The sequence below is a fragment of the Rhinoraja longicauda genome, chromosome 26, assembly GCF_053455715.1.
Source record: "Rhinoraja longicauda isolate Sanriku21f chromosome 26, sRhiLon1.1, whole genome shotgun sequence".
In the NCBI taxonomy this organism is placed as follows: Eukaryota; Metazoa; Chordata; class Chondrichthyes; order Rajiformes; family Arhynchobatidae; genus Rhinoraja; species Rhinoraja longicauda.
Window position 1 is genome coordinate 32,195,985 of NC_135978.1, and position 22,290 is coordinate 32,218,274.

General features: G+C 47.4%; 1 protein-coding gene across 1 annotated transcript in view; it reads left to right on the forward strand.

The window, feature by feature from the left end:
- The window catches only part of LOC144606567 (hepatocyte nuclear factor 1-beta-like), a 149,383-nt gene that overhangs the window by 108,391 nt on the left and 18,702 nt on the right, over nucleotides 1–22,290 (forward strand). Inside the window, exons 8-9 of the mRNA XM_078422826.1 lie at nucleotides 1,128–1,322; nucleotides 9,354–9,472. Coding sequence (XP_078278952.1) covers nucleotides 1,128–1,322; nucleotides 9,354–9,472 — 314 coding nt within the window. The remainder of the gene's footprint in view (nucleotides 1–1,127; nucleotides 1,323–9,353; nucleotides 9,473–22,290) is intronic.

A 22,290-nucleotide genomic window follows, 5' to 3' on the forward strand; every position in this document is an offset into this window, starting at 1 on the left:
CAATGTTCTCCAGAGATGCTGCCTGACCAGCTGTGTTACTCCAGCACTTTGTGGTTATCTTTGGTGTAAACCAGCACCTGCAGTTCTTTGTTTCTACACATCGTTCCATGGGGCGTCTGCTGGTGAATAACCTGTTGGGCCAGTGCCGAGTGTGCCTCACTCTCACCTTCAGTTGCATCCTTTGGCAGTGGACTGGTTAGTACGCAACAAAAGCTTTTCACTGTACCTCGATACACGTGATAATAAACTAAACTGAACTGGACTGGTGCCTCCAACCCAAGTAGATTAGAGAGAGGTGAAATGTATGATACCATGCAAATGGAGTGACTTCTTCACCCACTGACTGCCATTTTAGCAGCCCATAATGAAGGAACTCATTTCTTCATTCTTTGAAGAAAGTTTAGTTTAATTTAGTTTAGTTTAGAGTTACAGCGCTGAAACAGGCCCTTCAGCCCACCAAGTCCACACCAACCAGCGATGCCCGCACACTAAACTATCCTACACACGCTAGGGACAATTACACTTATACCAAGCCAATTAACCAACAAACCTGTACACCTTTGGAGTGTGGGAGGAAACCGAAGATCTCGGAGAAAACCCCATTGCAGGACACAGGGAGAAGATACAAACTCCGTACGACAAGCACCTGTAGTCAGGATGGAACCTGAGTCTCTGGTGCTGTGAGGCAACAACTCTACCGCTGCACCACCGTGCCGCCCTTAACAGGGACCAATTAACTTTCCAAAGTAGCCACGAGGCAAAGATGGAATATTGCCAACAAAACACTGCATCATCACTGTCATCTGCAGTTCCTTTTTATTACATTAAATTAAAAGAATTTTGGGTGTTAATAGGAGTAATATTTAACAGTTCAGGAAATTGGCCTAGTCCCAAGTCCCAACTTATCTGACTTTTACTGTAATGCTTTAAAGTTGGTTTGCGTGGGCTTGGTGGGTCGAGGGGCCTGTTTCCACACTGTTTGTCTGAACCGAGTTGTAAATGTGCTGGCTTATCTGACTTTCACTGTGATTGTTTGAGGCAAAGTTCACTGACTTCCTCACCAAAAGGTTTTCTCGTTGCCTATTGCTGGGATACCAAGATTGTTTTCTTGGCTTTTGCTCTTGCAGGTATAAGCACATCGCAAGGGCAGAGCGTGCCTGTGATCAACAACGTGACGGCGGGTAGCTTGGCAGCGTTGCAGCCGGTACAGTTCTCCCAGCAGCTGCACAGTCCGCACCAGCAGCCCATCATGCAGCAAGCGCAGAGCCATCTCTCCCAGCAACCCTTCATGGCCACCGTCACCCAGCTACAAAACTCACACAGTAAGACCCTCGCCTCGCGCGGCTCCACAACACCCTCTCTCCGAGGGAGATAATAATAATAATAATAATACATTTAATTTATATAGCGCTTTTCAGGAAACTCAAAGACGCTTTACAGAGCAAACAAAACATAAAAACAAACAAACAACAAAAGATTTATCCAGACGTTTATGACGTTCAGAAGCTCACAAGTGATCGCAGCAGAATTAGGCCATTCGGCCCATCAGTTCTACTCCGACATTCAATCATGGCCGATCTATCTCTCCCTCTCAACCCTGTTAGAGTCATAGAGTGATACAATATGGAAACAGGCCCTTCAGCCCAACTTGCCCACACCGGCCAACATGTCCCATCTACACTAGTTCCACCTGCCTGCGTTTGACCCATACCCTTCCAAACCTGTCCTATCCATGTACCTGTCCAACTGTTTCTTAAATGCTGGGATAGTCCCTGCCTCAACTACCTCCTCTGGCAGCTTGTTCCATACACCCACCACCCTTTGTGTCAAAAAGTTACCCCTCAGATTCGTGTTAAATCTTTCCCCTTCACCTTGAACCTACGACCTCTGGTATTTGATTCCCCTACTCTGGGCAAGATACGCTGTGCATCTACACGATCTATTCCACTCATGATTTTATACATTCCATTGATTTATACATATATTGATTTATACGTATAATTTTTACCCATTCCGCTGCCTTCTCCCCATAACCCCTGACACCCGTCCTAATCAAGAATCTATCAATGTCCGCCATAAAAATATCCATTGACTTGACCTCTCCAGCCTTCTGTGGCAATGAATTCCACAGATTCACCACCCTCTGACTAAAGACATTCCTCCTCATCTCCTTTCTAAAGGTACGTCCTTTAATTCTGAGGCTATGACCTCTGGTCCTGGAGATTTATGTTCCCTCCATAAGCCCTCCAAAGTGGGTCTACGGCCTTACCCTGTAATGAAACCAGCATGTCCGACGCTCACAAGAGATGTCGGTTTACAAATAAAAAGGCACCTAGTGCTGGAGTAACTCAGCGGGTCAGGCAGCCCAGTCCTTTCAGGTGAGGCAGAGGTTCACTTGCACCTCCTCCAACCTCATCTACTGTATCCGCTGTTCCAGGTGTGAACTCCTGTATATCGACGAGACCAAGCGCAGGCTCGGCGATCGCTTCTCTGAACATCTCCGCTCAGTCCGCCTGGGCCTAATCGATCTACCAGTTGCCAAACACTTTACCTCACCTTCCCATTCCCACACTGACCTTTCTATCCAGAGCCTCCTCCACTGTCAGAGGCCGGCCAAACTGGAGGAACAGCACCTCATATTTTGCTTAGGCAGCTTACAACCCAGAGATATTAAATTTGATTTCTCTAACTTTAAGTAACCCTTGCAACCCCTCTCCCTCCATCCCACCTCCATCCAAGTCATCGTACATTGTCCTGCTGTTTCATTGTGAGTATAACTCGTTATCACCTTCCCCACAGCCAACAATGGACCATTGTGGGATCCACCTTTCCTTGATCATCCTTGCTGGCTTTGATTTGTCCTTTTGCATACCTTTCATTCACGTGTTCTATGCATCTTTTCATCTGTCTCGTTTCCCTCTCCCCTAACTCTCAGTCTGAAGAAGAGTCTCGACCCAAAACGTCACCTATTCCTTTTCTCCGGAGATGCTGCCTGACCCGCTGAGTTACTCCAGCTTTTTGTCTCTACCTCTGGAGAGTATGAATAAATGACTTTTCAGGTTGGGACCCTTCTTCAGACTGATTGTGGTGGATGGGAGAACAATGGAAGAGAGGTGGGGGCAGGGCAAAGCCTCCCTCTTCTCCCCTTCCATCTCTATTCCTTCCTCTAGCTTCACAAGTCTCACCTCTTCTCTCCTTATCTCCGTCCCTGGCCGTTGTCCAATCATTCACCAATTAAACCCCCCTTCCCCCTCTCACCCGTATCCACCTATCACTCGGCGGGCTTTGCCCCACCCCACCCCCACCACTCTTCCAGCTTTCTCCCCCCGTCTGAAGAAGGGTCCCGAAACTTTGATGTCACCTATCCATGTTGGATATCACCACCCAACGTGTCCCACTGAGTTACTCCAGCTTTTTGTGTCTATCTTCAAGAAAGTCCAAATCTGAAGAAGGGTCTCGACCCGAAACGTTGCCCATTCCTTCTCTCCAGAGATGCTGCCTGACCCGCTGAGTTACTCCAGCACTTTTGTGTCCATTGCCTATTTGCTCACTGAAACCACATAGATAGTTTTTAATTCTTCTTTGATTGTATTTTTTCTTGCGTGCCAGGGTCTTTTATTTCCTTTTCTAGGGTACAGGTTCTAGGTTTGCATAAAGATAGACACAAAAAGCTGGAGTAACTCAGCGGGACAGGCAGCATCTCTGAAGGGAAGGAATGAGAGACGTTCCGAGTCGAGACCCTTCTTTAGACTGACGTGTTTCCTCGCCCGTAGTATTGCGAGTCTGATGTGCACGGAGTCACAGACAGGTCCAGGGAAGATTGGTCCTGCTGATGGTCTTTGGGTCTTTGTGGGAGGGGGAGGGCGAGGGGAAGAGCGAGAGGGCGAGGAGTGTGGTAGTGTGTGTGATAATGGGCCTTTGAGGCAAACATGATGCTGGCTGGTAGGTTTAGGTTTATTGTTGTCACGTGTACCGAGGTACAGTGAAAAACGTTGTTTTGCATGCTATCGAAACAGAGCAGATAATAGGGTGGCACGGTGGCGCAGCGGTAGAACTGCTGCCTTACAGCGCCAGAGACTTACATTCAATCCTGACTACGGATGCTGTCTGTACGGAGTTTGTACGTTCTCCCTGTGACCACGTGGGTTTCCTCTGGGTGCTCCGTTTTCCTCCCACATTCCAAAGTCATGCATGTTTGTAGGTTAATTGGCTTTGGTAAAATTGTATGTTGTCCCAAGTGAGTAAGATAGTGCTAGTGTGCGGGGATCGCTGGGCGGTGTGGATGCAGCGGGCCTGTTCGATCCTGACCTTGGGTGCTGTTTATGTGGAGTTTGCGCGTTCTTCTTGGAACTTCACGGGTTTCCTCCGGGCGCTCCGGTTTCTTCCCATATACCCCAAAAACATTCGGGTCTGTACGTTAATCGCCCCGAGTTGTAGGGAGTGGATGCGAAAGTGGGATCGCCACCCCGGGTGCTATCTGTGTGGAGTTTGTATGTTCTTCTTGTGACCGTGTGGGGTTTCCTCCAGGTGCTCCAGTTTCCTCCCACACTCCATAGACGTGCAGGTTTGTAGGTCAATTGACCCTCTTTAAATTGTCCCCAGCGTTTCGGATGTAGAAGGAACTAATGTGAACGGGTGATCAACGGTCGGTGTGGACTTAATGGGCCAAAGGTAGACACAACATGCTGGAGTAACTCAGCGCAGTGGAGTCAGGCAGCATCTCTGGAGAAAAAGAATAGGTGACGTTTTGGGTCGAGGCCCTGTGTCCATGCTGCATCTGTATACGAAACTAAATGTTATACTTAGGTAGACACAAAATGCTGGAGTGACTCAGCAGGACAGGCAGCATCTCTGGAGAGAAGGAATGGGTGACGTTTCAGGTCGAGACCCTTCCTCAGACCCGACCTAAAACGTCACCCATTCCTTCTCTCCAGAGATGCTGCCTGTCCCGCTAGGTTACTCCAACATTTTGTGTCTACCTTCGATTGAAACCAGCATCTGCAGTTCTTTCCGAAACTTTATACTTGTTGCCCTGTTTAATTAACGGGAATTTAAATCACCCGTCTGCCATGGTAGCATATGAAATTCTTGCCTCAGATTAATAGTTCAGGTTAAAAATAAAAGCAGAACATGCTGGAACAACTCAGCAGGTCAGGCAGCATCTGTGGGAAGGGAAATGGTTATAATATTTCAGATTTGAAGTATTCCTTTAGAACTGGGAAGAAGACAAGCAGTGAGAGGGTGTGTGTGTCATGATAGTTAATCGTTCTTCCTGTGATTATCACTTCAGTATTGGTACACTATCTTATACAAAAACGGTGGTTTTCCAGAAGTTGCAAGGCCTGGATAGAGTGGATGTGGAGAGGATGTTTCCACTAGAGAGGCCTCAGAATTAAAGGACATTCCTTTAGGAAGGAGACGAGGAGGAATTTCTTTAGTCAGAGGGTGGTGAATCTGTGGAATTCATTGCCACAGAAGGCTGTAGAAGCTAAGTGAATGGATATTTTTAAGGCGGAGATAAATAGATTCTTAATTAGCACGGGTGTCAGGGGTTATGGGGAGAAGGCAGGAGAATGGGGTTAGGAGGGAGAGATAGATCAGCCACGATTGAATGTCGGAGTAGACTTGATGGGCCAAATGGCCTAATTCTGCTCCTATCACTTATGAACAGTCGCTGTTTTGGCAGAACAAAATCAATGTGGTCAAAGATCCTTCGGAACCAAGCCCTTCCAGATAATGTTACAGATTGCTCACCCACTAACTAATAAAACTAGTCAAACTAAAGTAGTCAAGCTAAGTTGAATAGTCAAGCTGCTGAGCAGCACAGTGGCGCAGCGGTAAAGTTGCTGCCTTACAGCGCCGTAGGACCCGGGTTCGATCCTGACTACGGGTGCTGTCTGTACGGAGTTTGCACGTTCTCCCCGTGACCGCGGATTTTCTCCGGGTGCTCCGGTTTCCTCCCACACGGCACAGACGTGCAGGTTTACAGGCTAATTGGCCTCTGCATCTACAGTATATAGCTAGATTCAAACCATGTGTTGTCTTTCTGCTGACTGGTTAGCACGCAACGAAAGCCTTTCACTGTACCTCGGTACACGCGACAATAAACTAAACTGCAAGCTGTGATCACCCCTCGTGTGCAGGATGTGAAACTGGGATAACAGAACCAGTGTACGGGTGATTGTTGGTCGGCACGGACTCGGTGGGCAGAAGGGCCTGTTTGCAGGCTGTATCTCTAAGTTAAACTAAACTAAATCACAAAGGGGCAGACCACCCTAAGCTGGCTGAGAGTCGTGGGAGATATTTATTTTACTGCAGGAGGTCTTAGGTGCAATGACGCAAGTTTAAAAATAAAATGAACAATGTCGTTAATTTTACAATAACAATGTCGTTATGGTGACTATTAGTCAGAGGGTGGTGAATCTGTGGAATTCATTGCCCCAGAAGGCTGTGGAGGCCAAGTCAGTAGATACATTTAAGGCAGAGATAGATAAATTCTTGATTAGTTGAGGCTGGGAGTATCGCAACATTTAAGAAACATTTAGACAGGTACATGGATAGCACAGGTTTAGAGGGATATGGGCCAAACACCAGTAGATGGGACTAGTGTAAATGGGACATGTTGGCTGGTGTGGGCTAGTTGGGCCAAAGGCCTGTTTCCACACTGTATGACTCCATGACTATAATAACATGGCTTTGTTCAAAAGTCATGTTCTTAAAATACTGAAGGGCTAGTTTCTGTTTTGTTTTAAATTCTTGTGTCAGACACACACCCGTCTCCATTCTTCATTCTTGTTATGATAGTTTGAGGGGGTCATCTGTCAAGAGTCAAGGGAGTCAGGAGTGTTTAGGTGTCATATGTACCCAAAACGGAACAATGTAATTCTTATTTGCAGCAGTACAGCAGGTCAGTAAATGCAGTACCCACAGATAGCACAACAAACAAAAGAAAACAATAAATCACAAAAAAAACACAATATCTGTCTCTCATAATTGCCAACGATAAATCACTATGTCGAGAAGAAGTCAGATGGTACTGGGATTACCAACTGTCCCGTATTAGCCGGGACATCCCATATATTGGTTTGTTCCGTACGGGAACGCCCTTGTCCCGTGTTAGGCCTGGGGGGCGCTGAAGGCCCGGACACTGTAGGCCAGGACGCTGTAGGCCCGGACACTGTAGGCCTGAACACCGTAGGCCCGGACACTGTAGGCCCGGCCACTGTGGGCCCGGACAGTGTAGGCCCGGAGGCCCGGGCGCCGCCTAACGGAGGTTGCATAGCAACCCGCCTCCCGGACCGGGCGGCCACCAGTGGTGGAGTGGGAGCACGTGGCCGCTGGCTGGGTGAGGTCACGTGGGGCGCGGAGCGGTGACGTCACCTTTTGTCCCTTATTTGGGAGTGAGAAAGTTGGCAACCCAATATGGTACATTTGTCTTTATTGGTCAGGGCATTTGTGTTTAAGAGTCAGAAAGTCATTAGGCAGCTTTCCAGGACTTTGGTCGGGCCGCATTTGGAGTATCGCTTGCAGTTCTGGTCGCCCCCATTACAGGAAGGATGTGGAGGCTTTGGAAAGGGTGCAGAGGAGGTTTAACAGAATGATGCCTGGATTAGAGGGTGTTAGCTACAAGAAGAGGTTGGACAGAGTTGGAGTGTCTTCTCTGGAACGCTGGAGGTTGAGGGGAGACCTGATAGAAGCATTTAAAATGATGAAAGGCAGAGACAGTCAAAGCCTTCCGTCCTAGGTAGACACAAAAAGATATTGTCTAGCTCTTTGGAGGAGTTTTTCCAATGTCCTTGGACTTTCTGATCCTGTAACTGCCAGAATAAAAGGAGAATTTTGGGAAGTTGGCGTAGGAGGGGGGAATGAAAACTGACCTAAGCTACATCTGCAGAGGTCATAAAGTCATACAGCATGGAAACAGGCCCTTTGGCCCAACTTGCCCACGCAGCCCTACATGCCCCACCTACACTAGTTCCACTTGCCTGCGTTTGGCCCATATTCCTGCAACCCTTTCCTATCCATGTTCCTGTCCAAAATGTTGTGATAGTATCTGCCTGAACTACTTCCCATGGCAGCTCGTTCCATACACCCAACACCCTTTGTTAAAAAAGTTGCCCCTCAGGTTCCTATAAAATCTCCCCCCCCCCCTGCTCCCCCAACCCCCCCCCCCCACCCCCCTCATCTTAAACCTATGTCCTCTGGTTCTCCCAAATCATTGGGCAAACCCAATGTTAACCTGCTATTTTGACTGAGTGTAGGAAGGAACTGCCGATGCTGGTTTGCACAGAAGATAGACACAAAAGGCTGGATCAGGCAGCATCTCTGGAGGAAAGGAATATGTGATGTTTCGGGTCGAGACCGTTCTTCAGAAAGAGAAACTTTCTCAATTTTGACTGTGAGATTAATCAGTGAGGCTCTGTCACCTTGATGGCAACAATAGTTGGTTGTTGGATTACACTAACATCCCACAGACGTGCGCGGCCTCTGTGAATTGCCCCTTGTGTGTAGGGAGCGAGTGAGAAAGTGGGATAATGTAGAACTAGTGTGAATGAGTTATCGATGGTCAGTGTGGACTCGTGGGTCAAAGGGCCTGTTTCCATGCTGCATCTCTGAACGAAACTAAACATTGCTGATTGTTTGATGCCATTTCTAAACTTGCCTTTGTCTGCAACCTTGATCACTATGGTCTTTGCCTAACTTGCCCAATCAATAAAGTCTTTTGGACACGTATAAAATATTTTAAAATTGCTTCAACTTAAACATAGGGTAAATACACAAAGTATTTTCCCTAGGATAGGGGAATCGAGAACCAAAAGACATAGTTTTAAGGTGAGGGAAGCAAGATTTAATAGGACACTGAGGGACAACTTAATCACATAGAGAGTGGTGGGTAATTATGATGAGCTGCCAGAGGGGGTAGTTGAGGCAGATACTACAACATTTAGAAGGTATTTGGACAGGTACATGGATAGGAAAGGTTAGAGGGAAGATAAACACAAAAAGCTGGAGTAATTCAGCGGGTCAGGCAGCATCTCTGGAGATGTTTCGGATCAAGTCCCTTCTTCAGACGGGCCATTCATGGGCAGGTGGGACTAGTGTGGATGGGGCATGTTGGGCAGCATGAGCAAGTTGGGCCGAAGGGCCTGTTTCCATGCTCCATGACTCCATGACTCTGCTTCATTGCTTGAATAAGTGCAGCGATACAGTTTGCTATTCCGTTTACTGTGAAAGAGTGTTTGAGTTCTTAATGAGTTCTCCATTGAATGGTGAACATTTCCAAGGTTTGAAGATTGAGGTCCATGAAGCAGTGCTCCCGCCTCACTTGTGTTTTGTTTCTGCTTTCCTTCCAGTGTATGCACATAAGCCAGACCCTCCTCAGTATTCCCACACTGCACGATTCCCATCAGCGATGGTGGTGTCAGACACAGGAAGCATCAGTGCGCTAGCGAGCATGTCCTCCAGCAAACAGGTAACAAAGTGCACCACTCCAACACCTTCCCCATTGTTGCAGACCGCCGGCATTTAAAGACTGTCAGCAAATGTGGCCCCGTATCTGAGGAAGGATGTATTGTCTCTGGAGAGGGTTCAGAGGAGGTTTACAAGAATGATCCCAGGAATGAGTAGGTTAACCTATGATGAGTGTTTGTCGGCACTGGGCCTGTACTCGCTGGAGTTTAGAAGGTTGAGGGGGGACCTCATTGAAACTTATAGAATAATAAAAGGCACAGATAGAGTGGATGTGGAGAGGATGTTTCCACTGGTGGGAGAGTCTAGGACCAGAGGTCACAGCCTCAGAATTAAAGGGCGCTCTTTTAGAAATAAGGTGAGGAGGAAATTCTTCAGTCGGAGGGTAGTTAATCTGTGGAACTCATTGCCACAGAGGGCTGTGGAGGCCAACTCAGTGGATATTTTTAAGGCAAAGATAGACAAATTCTTGATTAGAACGGGTGTCCAGGGTTATGGGGAGAAGGCAGGAAAATGGGATTAGGAGGCAGAGATCAGCCATGATTGACCGGCGGAGTGGACTCGATGGGCCAAATGGCCTATTTCTACTATAACTTGTGAACTTTACCCTGGGGTGAAAGGCAGTGTGTGGCAGATATAGATTGACTGAGAACGACACAAGGTTGACGATCTAGAAAGGGGTACACAGAAGATTTATGAGGATGTTGCCAGACTTGAGGGCCTGAGCTACAGGGAGAGGTTAAGCAGGCTGGGACTATTCCTTGGAGCGCAGGAGGCTGAGGGGTGATCTTATAGAGATGTATAAAATCATGACAGGAATAGATCAGGCACAAAGTCTCTTGCCCAGAGTAGAATAGGGGAATCGAGGGCCAGAGGACATAGGTTTAAGGTGAAGGGGAAAAGATTTAATCTGAGGGGTAACTTTTTCACACAAAGGGTGGTGGGTGTATGGAATAAGCTGCCAGGGGTGGTAGTTGAGGCAGGGACCATCCCAACGTTTAAGAAACAGTTAAACAGCTACATGGATAGGACAGGTTGGGAGGGATATGGACCAAATGCAGGCAGGTGGGATAAGTGTAGATGGGGCATGTTGGTCGGTGTGGGCAAGTTGGGCTGAAGGGCCTGTTTCCACGCTGTATGACTCGGTCTCTATGACTTTATCTAACTGAAGTGTATAACAAATCAATATATTAAATTGGGTGCGGGTGAATTTTTCAAGCACTTTGTTTCATTACTTTGGAGGGTGTGATTTGGCCGGGACTTTCCCTTCACTTTTGGTTTTGAAGTTCTCGTTCTTCTTTTCATGTCCCTCAATCGGCACGGTGATGCAGCGGGTAGAGCTGCTGCCACACAGCACCTGAGACCCAGGTTCCATCCTGACCTCGGGCGGTGTGTGTGTGGAGTTTGCACGTTCTCCCGTGACCACGTGGGTTTCCTCATGGTCCTCCGATTTCCTCCCACATCCCAAAGACGTGTGAGTTTGAAGGTTAATCGGCCTCTGTAAATTGCCCTCTCGTGTGTAGGGAGTGGATGAGAAAATGGGATATCATAGAATGGGCAATCAATAGTCGGCGTGGCCTCTGTGGGCCAAAAGGCCTGTTTCCATGCTGTATCTCTAAACTAAACTAAACTCTAAACTAAACAATCTTTCTATCCCTCGTCCTCCAGCTTTACACCTCTCCTCCTACACCTGCCTGCACTGTCCTGCTGTACACTGTTCCACCATCGATAGCCGGGCCGCTATAAGCTTTGACATTACCGCACTAAACCACTCCACACCACCATCCTTCCCTCCCCACTGAGGGTTATCTAGGCATCCATTTTTCTATATTACTTTTTCAACTTAGGAGTTGGCCATATCAGCCAACAGAATCCATATCGGCTCCCTAAGCAATCCCATTCCCCCCACTATTTCCTTTCACCTTTAACCTACTTTCTCCAACAGTCCCTCTGGAGTCTACCATTCATAGAGTCACTGTGTCATAGAGTCTTACAGCATGGAAACAAGCCCTTCGGCAAAGACTATACATGATTACAATTAAGCCGTCCACAGTGCACAGATACATGTAAAAGGGAATAACTGGAATGACTTTTCAGCGAGGTAAAGCCAGTAAAGTCTGATCAAGGATAGTCCAAGGGTCTCCAATGAGGTAGATAGTAGTTCAGGACTGCTCTCTGGTTGTAGGTAGGATGGTTCAGTTGCCTGATAACAGCTGGGAAGAAACTGTCCTTGAATCTGGAGGTGTGCGTTTTCACACTGCTGTACCTTTTGCCTGATGGGAGAGGGGAGAAGAGGGAGTGGCCAGGGTGCGACTCGTCCTTGATTATGCTGCTGGCCTTGCCTTGCAGGTGTAAATGGCGTCAATGGAAGGGAGGTTGGTTTGTGTGATGGTCTGGGCTGCGTCCACAATTCTCTGCAATTTCTTACGGCCTTGGATGGAGCTGTTCCCAAACCAAGCTGTGATGCTTCCCGATAAAATGCTTTCCGCGGTGCATCTGTAGAAGAATTGTAGGAACATTATCCCCATCGTTGTGTGGCTTCATGTCGAGTTAAACTGAGATATTCTACTGTGTAAGAGGGACCAAACAAATGAAAGTTGATGTCAAATTTCAAAAATATTGAGAATGTGGAAGAGTTCCAGCAAATCCATGTGTAGGAAGGGACTGCAGATGCTGGTTTATACCAAAGATAGACACAAAGTGCTGGAGTAACTCAGCGTATCAGGCAATATCTCTGGAGAAAAAGGATGCGTGACGTTTCGAGTCGGAACTCATCATCAGATTCAGAAGGGTTTCGATCCGAAACGTAACCCATCCCCTTTTCTCCCAAGGTGCTGCCTGACCCGCTGTGTCTCTGTGTCTATCTTCAACCTAATTCATGTTGGGCGTCACTGAGCATGCTTGGAACATTTCCTTTGTTAGATGTCTTACGCACAGAAGATAGAGAAATAAGATCAAGGGTCTTCTGATTCTTGTAGTCAATGCTTCCCTTTGCACTGGTCTCTTTTGGAGCATGAAACACGAAACGTAGAACAGTACAACACAGGAACAGGCCTGTAGGGAAGATTGAAGAAGTCTGAAGAAGGGTCTCAACCCGAAACATCTCCTTTTCCTTTTCTCCAGAGATGCTGTCTGTCCCGTTGAGTTACTCCAGCTTTTTGTGTCCATCTCCTTGCATTTTGTAGGACTTGCTGTGTGCAAATTGGATATTGTATCCCCTAGTTTATAACAAAACCACACTTCAAAATCGGTATTGAGTGCTTTTGGACTTTCTGAAGTTGTAAAAGGTACATAGAACAGTGCCCCACAAGAACAGGCCCTTCAGCCCACAATGTCTGTGTGATCCATGATGCCAAAACAAGCTCTTATCTACCTGCACATAAAGCATAAATCTATGTACGAAAGGAACTGCAGATGCTGGTTTAAACCAAAGATATATACTAAAAGCTAGAGTAACAAAACCTGGAGCCTGAAGAAGGGTCTCGACCTGAAACGTCACCTATTAATTTTCTCCAGAGATGCTGTCTGACCCGCTGAGTTACTCCAGCTTTTTGTGGCTATCTTAAGAATCAATCTATATTTGCAAAAATGGATAGGCATATGGATATGCAGGCATATAGATATTCTCTGCATAGTCAGTAGCTTATCCTAAAGCCGCATAAACGCCACTATCGTATCCACCTCCACAACCACACTTGGCAGCACATTGCAGCGCCCAACTCTCTCTGTATAAAACACTTGCCCCACACGTCTCCTTTAGACTTTGCCCCTCTGAACTTAAAGTTAATATCTCTAATATTTGATATTTCTACCTACCTCTGCCTCTCAGTTCTACCCTATCTCTTTGTCTCTCAAAAGCTCTACCCTATCTATGCCTCTCATCATTTTATACAATATTAGTTTTAGTCTAGAGACACAGTGCGGAAGCAGGCCCTTCGGCCTACCGGGTCCGTGTTGACCAGCGATCCCCGCACATTAACACTATCCTACACACGCTAGGGACAATTTTTACATTTACCAAGCCTATTTACCTACATACCTGTGCGTCTTTGGAGTGTGGGAGGAAACCGAAGATAGACAATAGGTGCAGGAGGAGGCCATTCGGCCCTTCGAGCCAGCACCGCCATTCACCGTGATCATGGCTGATCATCCACACTCAGTACCCCATTCCTGCCTTCTCTCCATATCCCTTGACTCCGCTATCTTTAAGGTCTCGGAGAAAAACCACATGGTAAGGGGGAGAAAGTACAAGCTCCGTACAGACAGCACCCGTAGTCGAGATCGAGCCCGGGTCTCTGGCGCTGCAAGCGCTGCAAGGCAGCAACTCTACCGCTGCGACACCGTGACGACTTTTATCAGGTCTCATCTCAACCTCCAGTGTTCCAGAACAAACAATCCAAGTCTGTCCAATCTCTCCCTGCAGCTACGATACGATGTGATAGAACTGTATTTATCCCATAAGAGAAATTGGTCTGCCAACAGTCATAAAACACAAGATACATGAAACATGAAATTGAAGTGACGAGTGGAAAGGATTGGGGATGTGCAAAGATTGGGGGGGTGGGGGGTGGCGGGAGTCAGTCTACCCTATGACAGAAGAGGGAGGAGTTTTACAGTATGATAGCCACAGGGAAGAAGGTCTGAAGAAGGGTCTCAATCCAAAACATCACCCATTTTTTCTCTCCAGAGATGCTGCCTCCAGGTGAGACAGGTGAGTTACTCCAGCTTTTTGTGTCTCTCTTCGGGAAGAAGGATCTCCTGTGGCGTTCTGTGCTGCATCTTGGTGGAACCAGTCTGTTGCTGAAGGTGCTCCTCAGGTTGACCAGTGTGTCATGGAGGGGGTGAGCTGTATTGTCCAGGATGCTCCGCAGTTTGAGGAGCATCCTCCCCTCCAAGACCACCCCCCCCCCCCCCCTCCCATGAATCCAACTCCACCCCCAGGACGGAGCCAGCCTTCCTGATGAGTTTGTTACCTCTAATACCTCTAATCCAGACTTCATTCTGGTAAACCTCCTCTGCATCCTTTCTAAATCCTCCACTTCCTTCCTGTAATGGGGCGACCAGAACTCATGACATTATTTTGAAACACAGCAAAGAGATTCTCCCAGTGTTGCAGCCAACCTATGTCCCCACCCAACCAACAACACAAAATGCATTCCTGTAAAGAACACAAAGTGCTGGAGTAACTCAGCGGGTCAGGGAGCATCTCTGGAGAACATGGACAGGTGATGTTTTGCTCTGCAGAGATGCTGCCTGACCCGCTGAGTTACTCCAGCACTCTGTGTCCATGTTCTCCAGAGATGCTGCCTGACCCGCTGAGTTACTCCAGCACTTTGTGTCCATGTTCTCCAGAGATGCTGCCTGACCCGCTGAGTTACTCCAGCACTCTGTGTCCATGTTCTTCAGAGATGCTGCCTGACCCGCTGAGTTACTCCAGCACTTTGTGTCCATGTTCTCCAGAGATGCTGCCTGACCCGCTGAGTTACTCCAGCACTTTGTGTCCTTTTGCGTAAACCGTTATCTGCAGTTCTATATTTCTACAAATGCACTCCTGTCTTGCTTTTTGTACGAAGAAGGGTCTCGACCCGAAACGTCACCCATTCTTTCTCTCCAGAGATGCTGCCTGGCCCGCTGAGTTACGCCAGCATTTAATTTCTATCTTTGCCTTTTACAGTATTTGCTGTGTGAAAATTGGCTATTGTGTTCCCTAGTTCAATGATTTAATGGTATTTTATAGTCACGTGAACCCAAGTGCAGTGAAAGTCTTTTTTTGCATATGGTTCAATGACAATCCTGCTGCAAAATTAGGCACAATTATAGTTGAATTTAGTTTATTATTATTGTCTCGTGTACCAAGGTAAAGTGAAAAGCTTTTTTGTTGCGTGCTATCCAGTCAGCGAAAAGACTATACATGATTACAATCAAGCTGCTCACAGTGTACAGGTACAGGATAAAGGGAATAACATTCAGTGTAAGATACAGTTCAGTAAAGTCCGATTAAGGATAGTCCGAAGATCTCTCATGAGGTAGATTGGAGGTCAGGACCGGTCTCTAGTTGGTGGTAGGACCTTTCAGTTGCCTGATAACAGCTGGGAAGAAACTGTCTCTGAATCTAGAGGTGTGCGTATTCACATTTTTGTACCTATTGCCTAATGGGAGAGGGGGGAAGAGGGAGTGACCGACCGAATGCAGCACCGGAGACCCGGGTTCGATCCTGACTACGGGTGCTGTCTGTACGGATTTGTACGTTCTCCACGTGACCTGCGTGGATTTTCTCCAAGATCTTCAGTTTCCTCCCACACTCCAAAGACATACATGTAAGTAGGTTAATTGGCTTGGTAAATGTAAAAATTGTCCCTAGTGGGTATAGGATAGTGTTAATGTGATCGGCGCGGACCCGGTGGGCCGAAAGGGCCTGTTTCTGCGCTGTATCTCTAAACTAAACTAAAAGTATTGCACAGGTGTGGGGTGCATGTGAACATTGTGAAAGCTGCAACAAGGAGTGAGGCTGACTTGAGTATTGCAGTGACGGTGACGTTGAATTGCAAAGTGTTAAGTGTAAATGAGTGTGAAAGAGTTGAGTGTAAATTAGTTCATTGTCACGTTTACCTAGGTACAGTTTGTTGCGTGCTAACCAGACCGGAAAGACTATCCATGATTACAGTCGAGCCGTCCACAGTGTACAGATACATGATAAAGGAAATAACGTTTAGTGCAAGGTAAAGTCCAGTAAAGTCCGATTACAGATAGTCTAAGGGTCTCCAATGAGTAGCTCAGGATAGGATGGTTCAGTTGCCGAATCAGAGATCAATAGTTTCGAAGGAAGTGGCACGTGTGGCACAGTGGCGCAGCGGTAGAGTTGCTGCCTCACAGCGCAGAGACCCAATGATCCATGTGAGGGGCGGCACGGTGGCGCAGCGGTAGAGTTGCTGCCTTACAGCGCCAGAGACCTAGGTTCCATCCTGACTACGGGTGCTGTCTGTATGCAGTTTGTACATTCTCCCCGTGACCTGCATGGGTTTCTCCGACACTGCAAAGTCGTACAGGTTTGTTGGTGAATTGGTTTGGTATAAATGTTAATTGTTCCTAGTGCATGCAGGATAGTGTTAGTGTGCGGGGATCGCTGGTTGGCACAGACTCGGTGGGCCGAATGGCCTGTTTCTGCACTGTATCTCCAAACTAAACTAAACTAAAGCCCAGAGGCAGGGCAAAGAAGATGATGAAAGAGCAGGGGGTCTGAAGAGAACCAGGAGCAATGTATGGACGAGCAAGTGAGGGAGAGTGGATTGGAAGGATCTGCTAATGGGTGATGACTGGAAGGAGGAAACTTCAGTGTAGCATAAACACCAGCTTGGAGCAGATGGGCCGAATGTGGTGCTGTATCTCCCACGTAATCCTACGCAAGGGGAGAAGTTATTATGTGCCAAACGGGTGAAGAGGTAAGAGTGAGGTAAGCAATCAAGGCACAAAGCTACATGGCAGGTAGCGGGTTGGTTAATAGAAAAGCAAATGAACACGAGATTGCAAAAGCTGCCATAAATTACAGCACTGACAGTTACCGGCTGCACTCTGAGCAATACTAGCAACAAACAAGGCAGCCCTGTGTTTTATGACAGGTGGGTGCGGCTCCATTAATGGTGGACTGAGAAGTGACGCTTGCTCGCTGCTCCCAGTACAATCTCTTTCCACATGGGTTAACTTTATTGCATCCTTTCTGCTGGGTGAAACCGTGTCGTTGATGCATGTATTAATATATTGCTTCTTATGAGCAGTAGAGTCTTATTGCAGGGACCTGATCACGCTGATTTTATGATGCTTTCAATCCCATGACCAGGGAGTCATAGTGATTCGCTTGCACATAACGTACTTGCCTCCTTTTAGTTTAGTTTAGTTTAGTTTAGTTTAGTTTAGTTTAGAGAGATACAGTGCAGAAACAGGCTCTTCGGCACCTGAGTCCACACCGACTAGTGATCCCCGCACATTGGCATATCCTACACACACCAGGGACAATTTACAATTATACCTAGCCAATTAACCTACAATTAACCTGTACGTCTTTGGAGTGTGGGAGGAAACGGGAGATTCCGGAGAAAACCCATGCAGGTCACGGGGAGAACATACAAACTCCGTACAGACAGCACCCATAGTCAGGATTGAACCCAGATCTCTGGTGCTGTAAGGCAGCAACTCTACTGCTGCGCCACCGTGCTGCCCATTAATCTAAAACCATAAGCATCAACATTAAAAGACATTTAGACAGGTACATGGATGGGAGGGGTTTAGAGGGATACGGGCCAAACTCAGACAGGTCGGATGTGTAGATGGGACATCTTAGTCAGCGTGGTCTGGGTGGGCAGAAGGGCCTGTTTCCATGCTGTATGACTCTAATAAAAAGTTCCATGCTGTATGACTCTAACAAAATGTTGGAATAACTCAACGGATCGGGCATCATCTCTAGAGAACATGGACAGGTTTTGGGCCAGGACCCTTTGTCAGGTCCTCCCGAGATGTTGCCTGGTGCAGCAGTAGAGTCGCTGCCTCACAGCACCAGACACCAGGGTTTGATACTGACTGTGGGTGCTGTCTGTATGGAGTTTGTACATTCTCCTGGTGACCATGTGGGTTTTCTTTGGGTGCTCCAGTTTCCTCCCACATGCCAGATATTGTCAATTGTACCTAGTGTGGATGATAGTGCTAGTGTACGGGGTGATTGTTGGTCAGAGCGGACTTAGTGGGCCGAAGGGCCTGTTTCCGCACTGTATCTCTATAGTCTAAAGATGGCCAAATAGTAGTTGGAATCGTAAAATTAACTGCAGTCTCTAAGAAGAAAACCTAGTACAGATAATCATGACAATGTTTTATTCTCAACTCTTCACATACTGATGAGAATTTAGTAGGATCACTGTTGCAAGTTACAAAATGATTGGGCTGGAGCTGGCTGGGAACTCTTGCCCTATGGATGGTCTCATCACCTGTTTAAAAATACATTGCGGAAACAGGCCCTTCAGCCCACCATGTCTGTGCCGACCTGCGATCACCTCATACACTAACACTATCCCACACAAACTAGGGACGATTTGCAATATTTACCAAAGCCGATTAACCTACAAACCTTCACGTCTTTGGAGTATGGGAGGAAGCCGGTGCACCCGGAGAAAACCCACGTGGTCACGGGGAGAACGTACTAACTCAATACAGACAGCACCCGCAATCAGGATCAAACCCGGGTCTCTGGCGCTGTGAGGCAGCAACTCTATCACTCTGCAAGGGCAGTGGAATCAGCAAAACAAACGTCCTGAATTTGGCAGTCAGGATCCACCTGCACCTTCCCATCTTACAAAGTCACCTGAGTTTTTTGAGGAGGTTATGCAGGTGATGGATGAGGGGAGGGCATTGGCCCATTGTCTACGTGGCATTTGAAAAAGTCTCTGTTAGGCTGATCCAGCAGATTCAGATGCACGGCATCCACAGTGACTTGGTCGTTTAGATTCAGGGCCGGCTTCCTCATGAAAGGCAGAGGGTTGTGGTGTGAGGAACGTGGGTGTCATTCTGGCTGGAGGTCCCGTGACCAGTGGACTTCTGCAGCGGGTCAGGTATCATCTATGTAGGACTTTGGTGAGGCTGTGCATGGAGTATTCTGTGCAGTTCCGGTTGTCCCATTACTGGAGAGGGTGCTCAGAGGTTTAACCAGAATGAAGCCTGGATTAGAGGGTATTATCTACAATACCATATCTTGCACTAAAACTTACCGAATAGTGAAAGGCCTGGGTAGAGTGAACGTGGAGAGGATGTCTCCACTAGTGGGAGAGTCTAGGACCAGAGGTTATAGCCTCAGAAAAGAAGGACTTGCCTTTAGAAAGGAGATGAGGAGGAATTTCTTTAGCCAGAGGGTGGTGAATCTGTGGAATTCATTGCCACAGGCGGCTGTGGAGGCCAAATCAATGGATATTTTTAAGGTAGAGATTGACAGGTTCTTGATTAGTACGGGTGTCAGAGGTTATGGGGAGAAGGCAGGAGAATGGGGTTGAGAGGGAGAAATAGATCAGTCATGATTGAATGACGGAGTAGACTTGATGGGCCGAATGGCATTATTCTGCTCCTAGAACATATGAACTTGTAAATGTTGCGCACTTTCTCCATTATCTGTGCACTGTGGATGGTTTGACTGTATTCATGTATAGTCTTTTCTTTGGCTAAATAAATAAAAGCTTCCTCTGTACCTCGGTACACGTGACAATAATACCAAATTAAACAAAATTAAACCAAACTGAACTAAAAGAGATGATAGCTACAAAATGCTGGAGTAACTCAGCGGGACAGGCAGCATCTCTGGAGAGAAGGAATGGGTGACGTTTCGGGTCGAGACCCTTCTTCAGACACCAGAAGCGGTTGGACACACTTGGATTGTTTTCTCTGGAGCGTCAGAAATTGAGTGGAGACCTGACGGAAGTAAATAAAATTATGAGAGGCATAGGTAGGGGAGACAGTCGGAACTTTTATCCCAGGGACAAATACTGGAGGGCATTGCTGTACGGTGAGAGGGGCAAAGTTTAAAGGAGATATGTAGGACAAGTTTTGTTTTACACAGAGGGTGGTGGATGCTTGGATCGTGCTGCCTGGGGTGGTGGTGGAGGCAGATAAGATAGCGGTGTTTAAGAGACATTTGGACAGGCACATGGATATGCAGAGAATGGAGGGACATGGATCACGTGCAGACAGAGGAGACTGATTTAACTTGGCTTCATGTTCGGGACAGAGATTGTGGGAGGGAGGGCCTGTTCCTGTGCTGCTCTGGTCTATGTTCTCCACTCCGGGATGGCGCAGCAGTAAGAGTTGGGTTCCATCCCGACTACGGGTGCTTGTCTGTACGGAGTTTGTACGTTCTCCCCGTGACCTGCGTGGGTTTTCTCCGAGATCTTCAGTTTCCTCCCGCACTCCAAAGACGTACAGGTACCAAGGTAAATTGGCTTGGTGAGTGTAAAAATTGAACCTAGTGTGTGTAGGATAGTGTTAGTGTGTGGGGATCGCTGGTCGGCGCGGACCCAGTGGGCCGAAGGGCCTGTTTCGGCGCTGCACTTCTAAACTAAACTAAACTAAACTCCGATGTTAGATACCCCCATGGAGTACAGAGGTAAAGCTTTAACCTGCTGAATTTCCGCGTACTTTTGCTGGGGTACCTGTCATTGATCCGAACCCAGTGGAGACTTGGCACAAGAACAGCGAGCTTATTCATTGGAATGAACAGGAAAGGCAGTAGGTCAAGGACAAGTAGAAGAGAGGTGATATATTTTTAAAGTTATGTTTGCTTTAATGATTTGAGTTATTTAAATATTTTCATTCTGATCAATTTTTAATTTTTTTAAATATGTCTTATTGATTGTAAAATGTTTCTGAATGTCAGACTCTGTGACGTGCTAACAGTAGCCAAGACTTGAAGGCTATGGTTTAACTTGTTGTTAGATCTCCAACAAAAAAAACAAAAGTGCTGGAAGAACTCAGCGGGTCAGGCATCATCTGTGGAACGAATGGACAGACAATGTTTCGGGTCGGGCCTGTTGGGGGAGGGGGTGGGGAGAAAGCTGGAAAGGAGTGGTGAGGGTGGGGCAAAGCCTGGTACGTGATAGGCTAAAGAAGGGTCTCGACTCGGAACGCACCTATTCCACTTCTCTAGAGATGACCCGCTGAGTTACCTGTTCCTTCTCTCCAGAGATGCTGCCTGTCCCGCTGAGTTATTCCAGCTTTTTTGCCCACTCCAGCTTTTTGTGACTATCTTAAGTGATATGTGGATACAGCAGATGGGTGGAATAAGTGGCAAAGGCCAAAGAAGACAAAATGGTGACATATAAGGAACGGAGGAGGTAGTTGAGGCAGGGACTATCACAATGTTTAAGATGCAATTAGACAAGTACGTGGATAGGACAGGTTTAGAGGGAAATGGGCCAAATGCAGGCAGGTGGGACTAGTAGAGGGGACATGTTGTGGGCAAATTGGACTGAAGGGCCTGTTTCCACACTGTGTGACTCGATGACTCTGACTCTAAGTGGGGGAGTGAAATGTAAAACCAGAGGAAGGGATATGGTAGAAGTGGATAGGGGGAAGGTGGAAGAGGGAGGGATAAAACAGTTATGGGACTTGGGGATGATAAATGAGCAGAGGAGGAGGGGAAGGGAACTGGGTGACCAGGGTGGTGTGAGATGGTGCGATAAATGTCAGGTTTGGGCTGGGGTAAGGGGGAGAAGGAGGTTGTAACTAGAAATTGGAGAATTCAACGTTCTTACCGTTGGGTTGTGAGCTACTCAAGCGGAATATGTGGTGCTGTTCCTCCAGTTTGCCTGTGGCCTCACTCTGGCAAAGGAGAAAGGTCAGTGTGGGATGGGAAGGGGAGTTAAAATGGTGAGCAACCGGGAAATCTAGCAGGCCTTGGCGGAGAGCAAGTCTTCGGCAAAACGAACATCCAGTCTACACTAGGTCTTCCTGATGTAAGGGGGGCCACATTAGGAGTGCTGTTTAGTTTTAGCTTAGAGATACAGAGCGGAAACAGACCCTTCGGTCCACCGAGTCTGCACTGACCGGCGATCCCCGCACATTACTATTACCCTATGCACACCCGGGACAAATTTACTTTTCTGCATCCATAACAAGCCAATTAACCTACAAACCTGCACGTCTTTGGAGTGTGGGAGGAAACTGAAGATTTCGGAGAAAACCCACGCAGATCACGGGGAGAACATTCAAACTCAGTACAGACGGCACCCATAGTCAGGACCGAACCCAGGTCTCTGGCGCTGTAAGGCTGTAGCTCTACAGCTACGCCACTGTGCC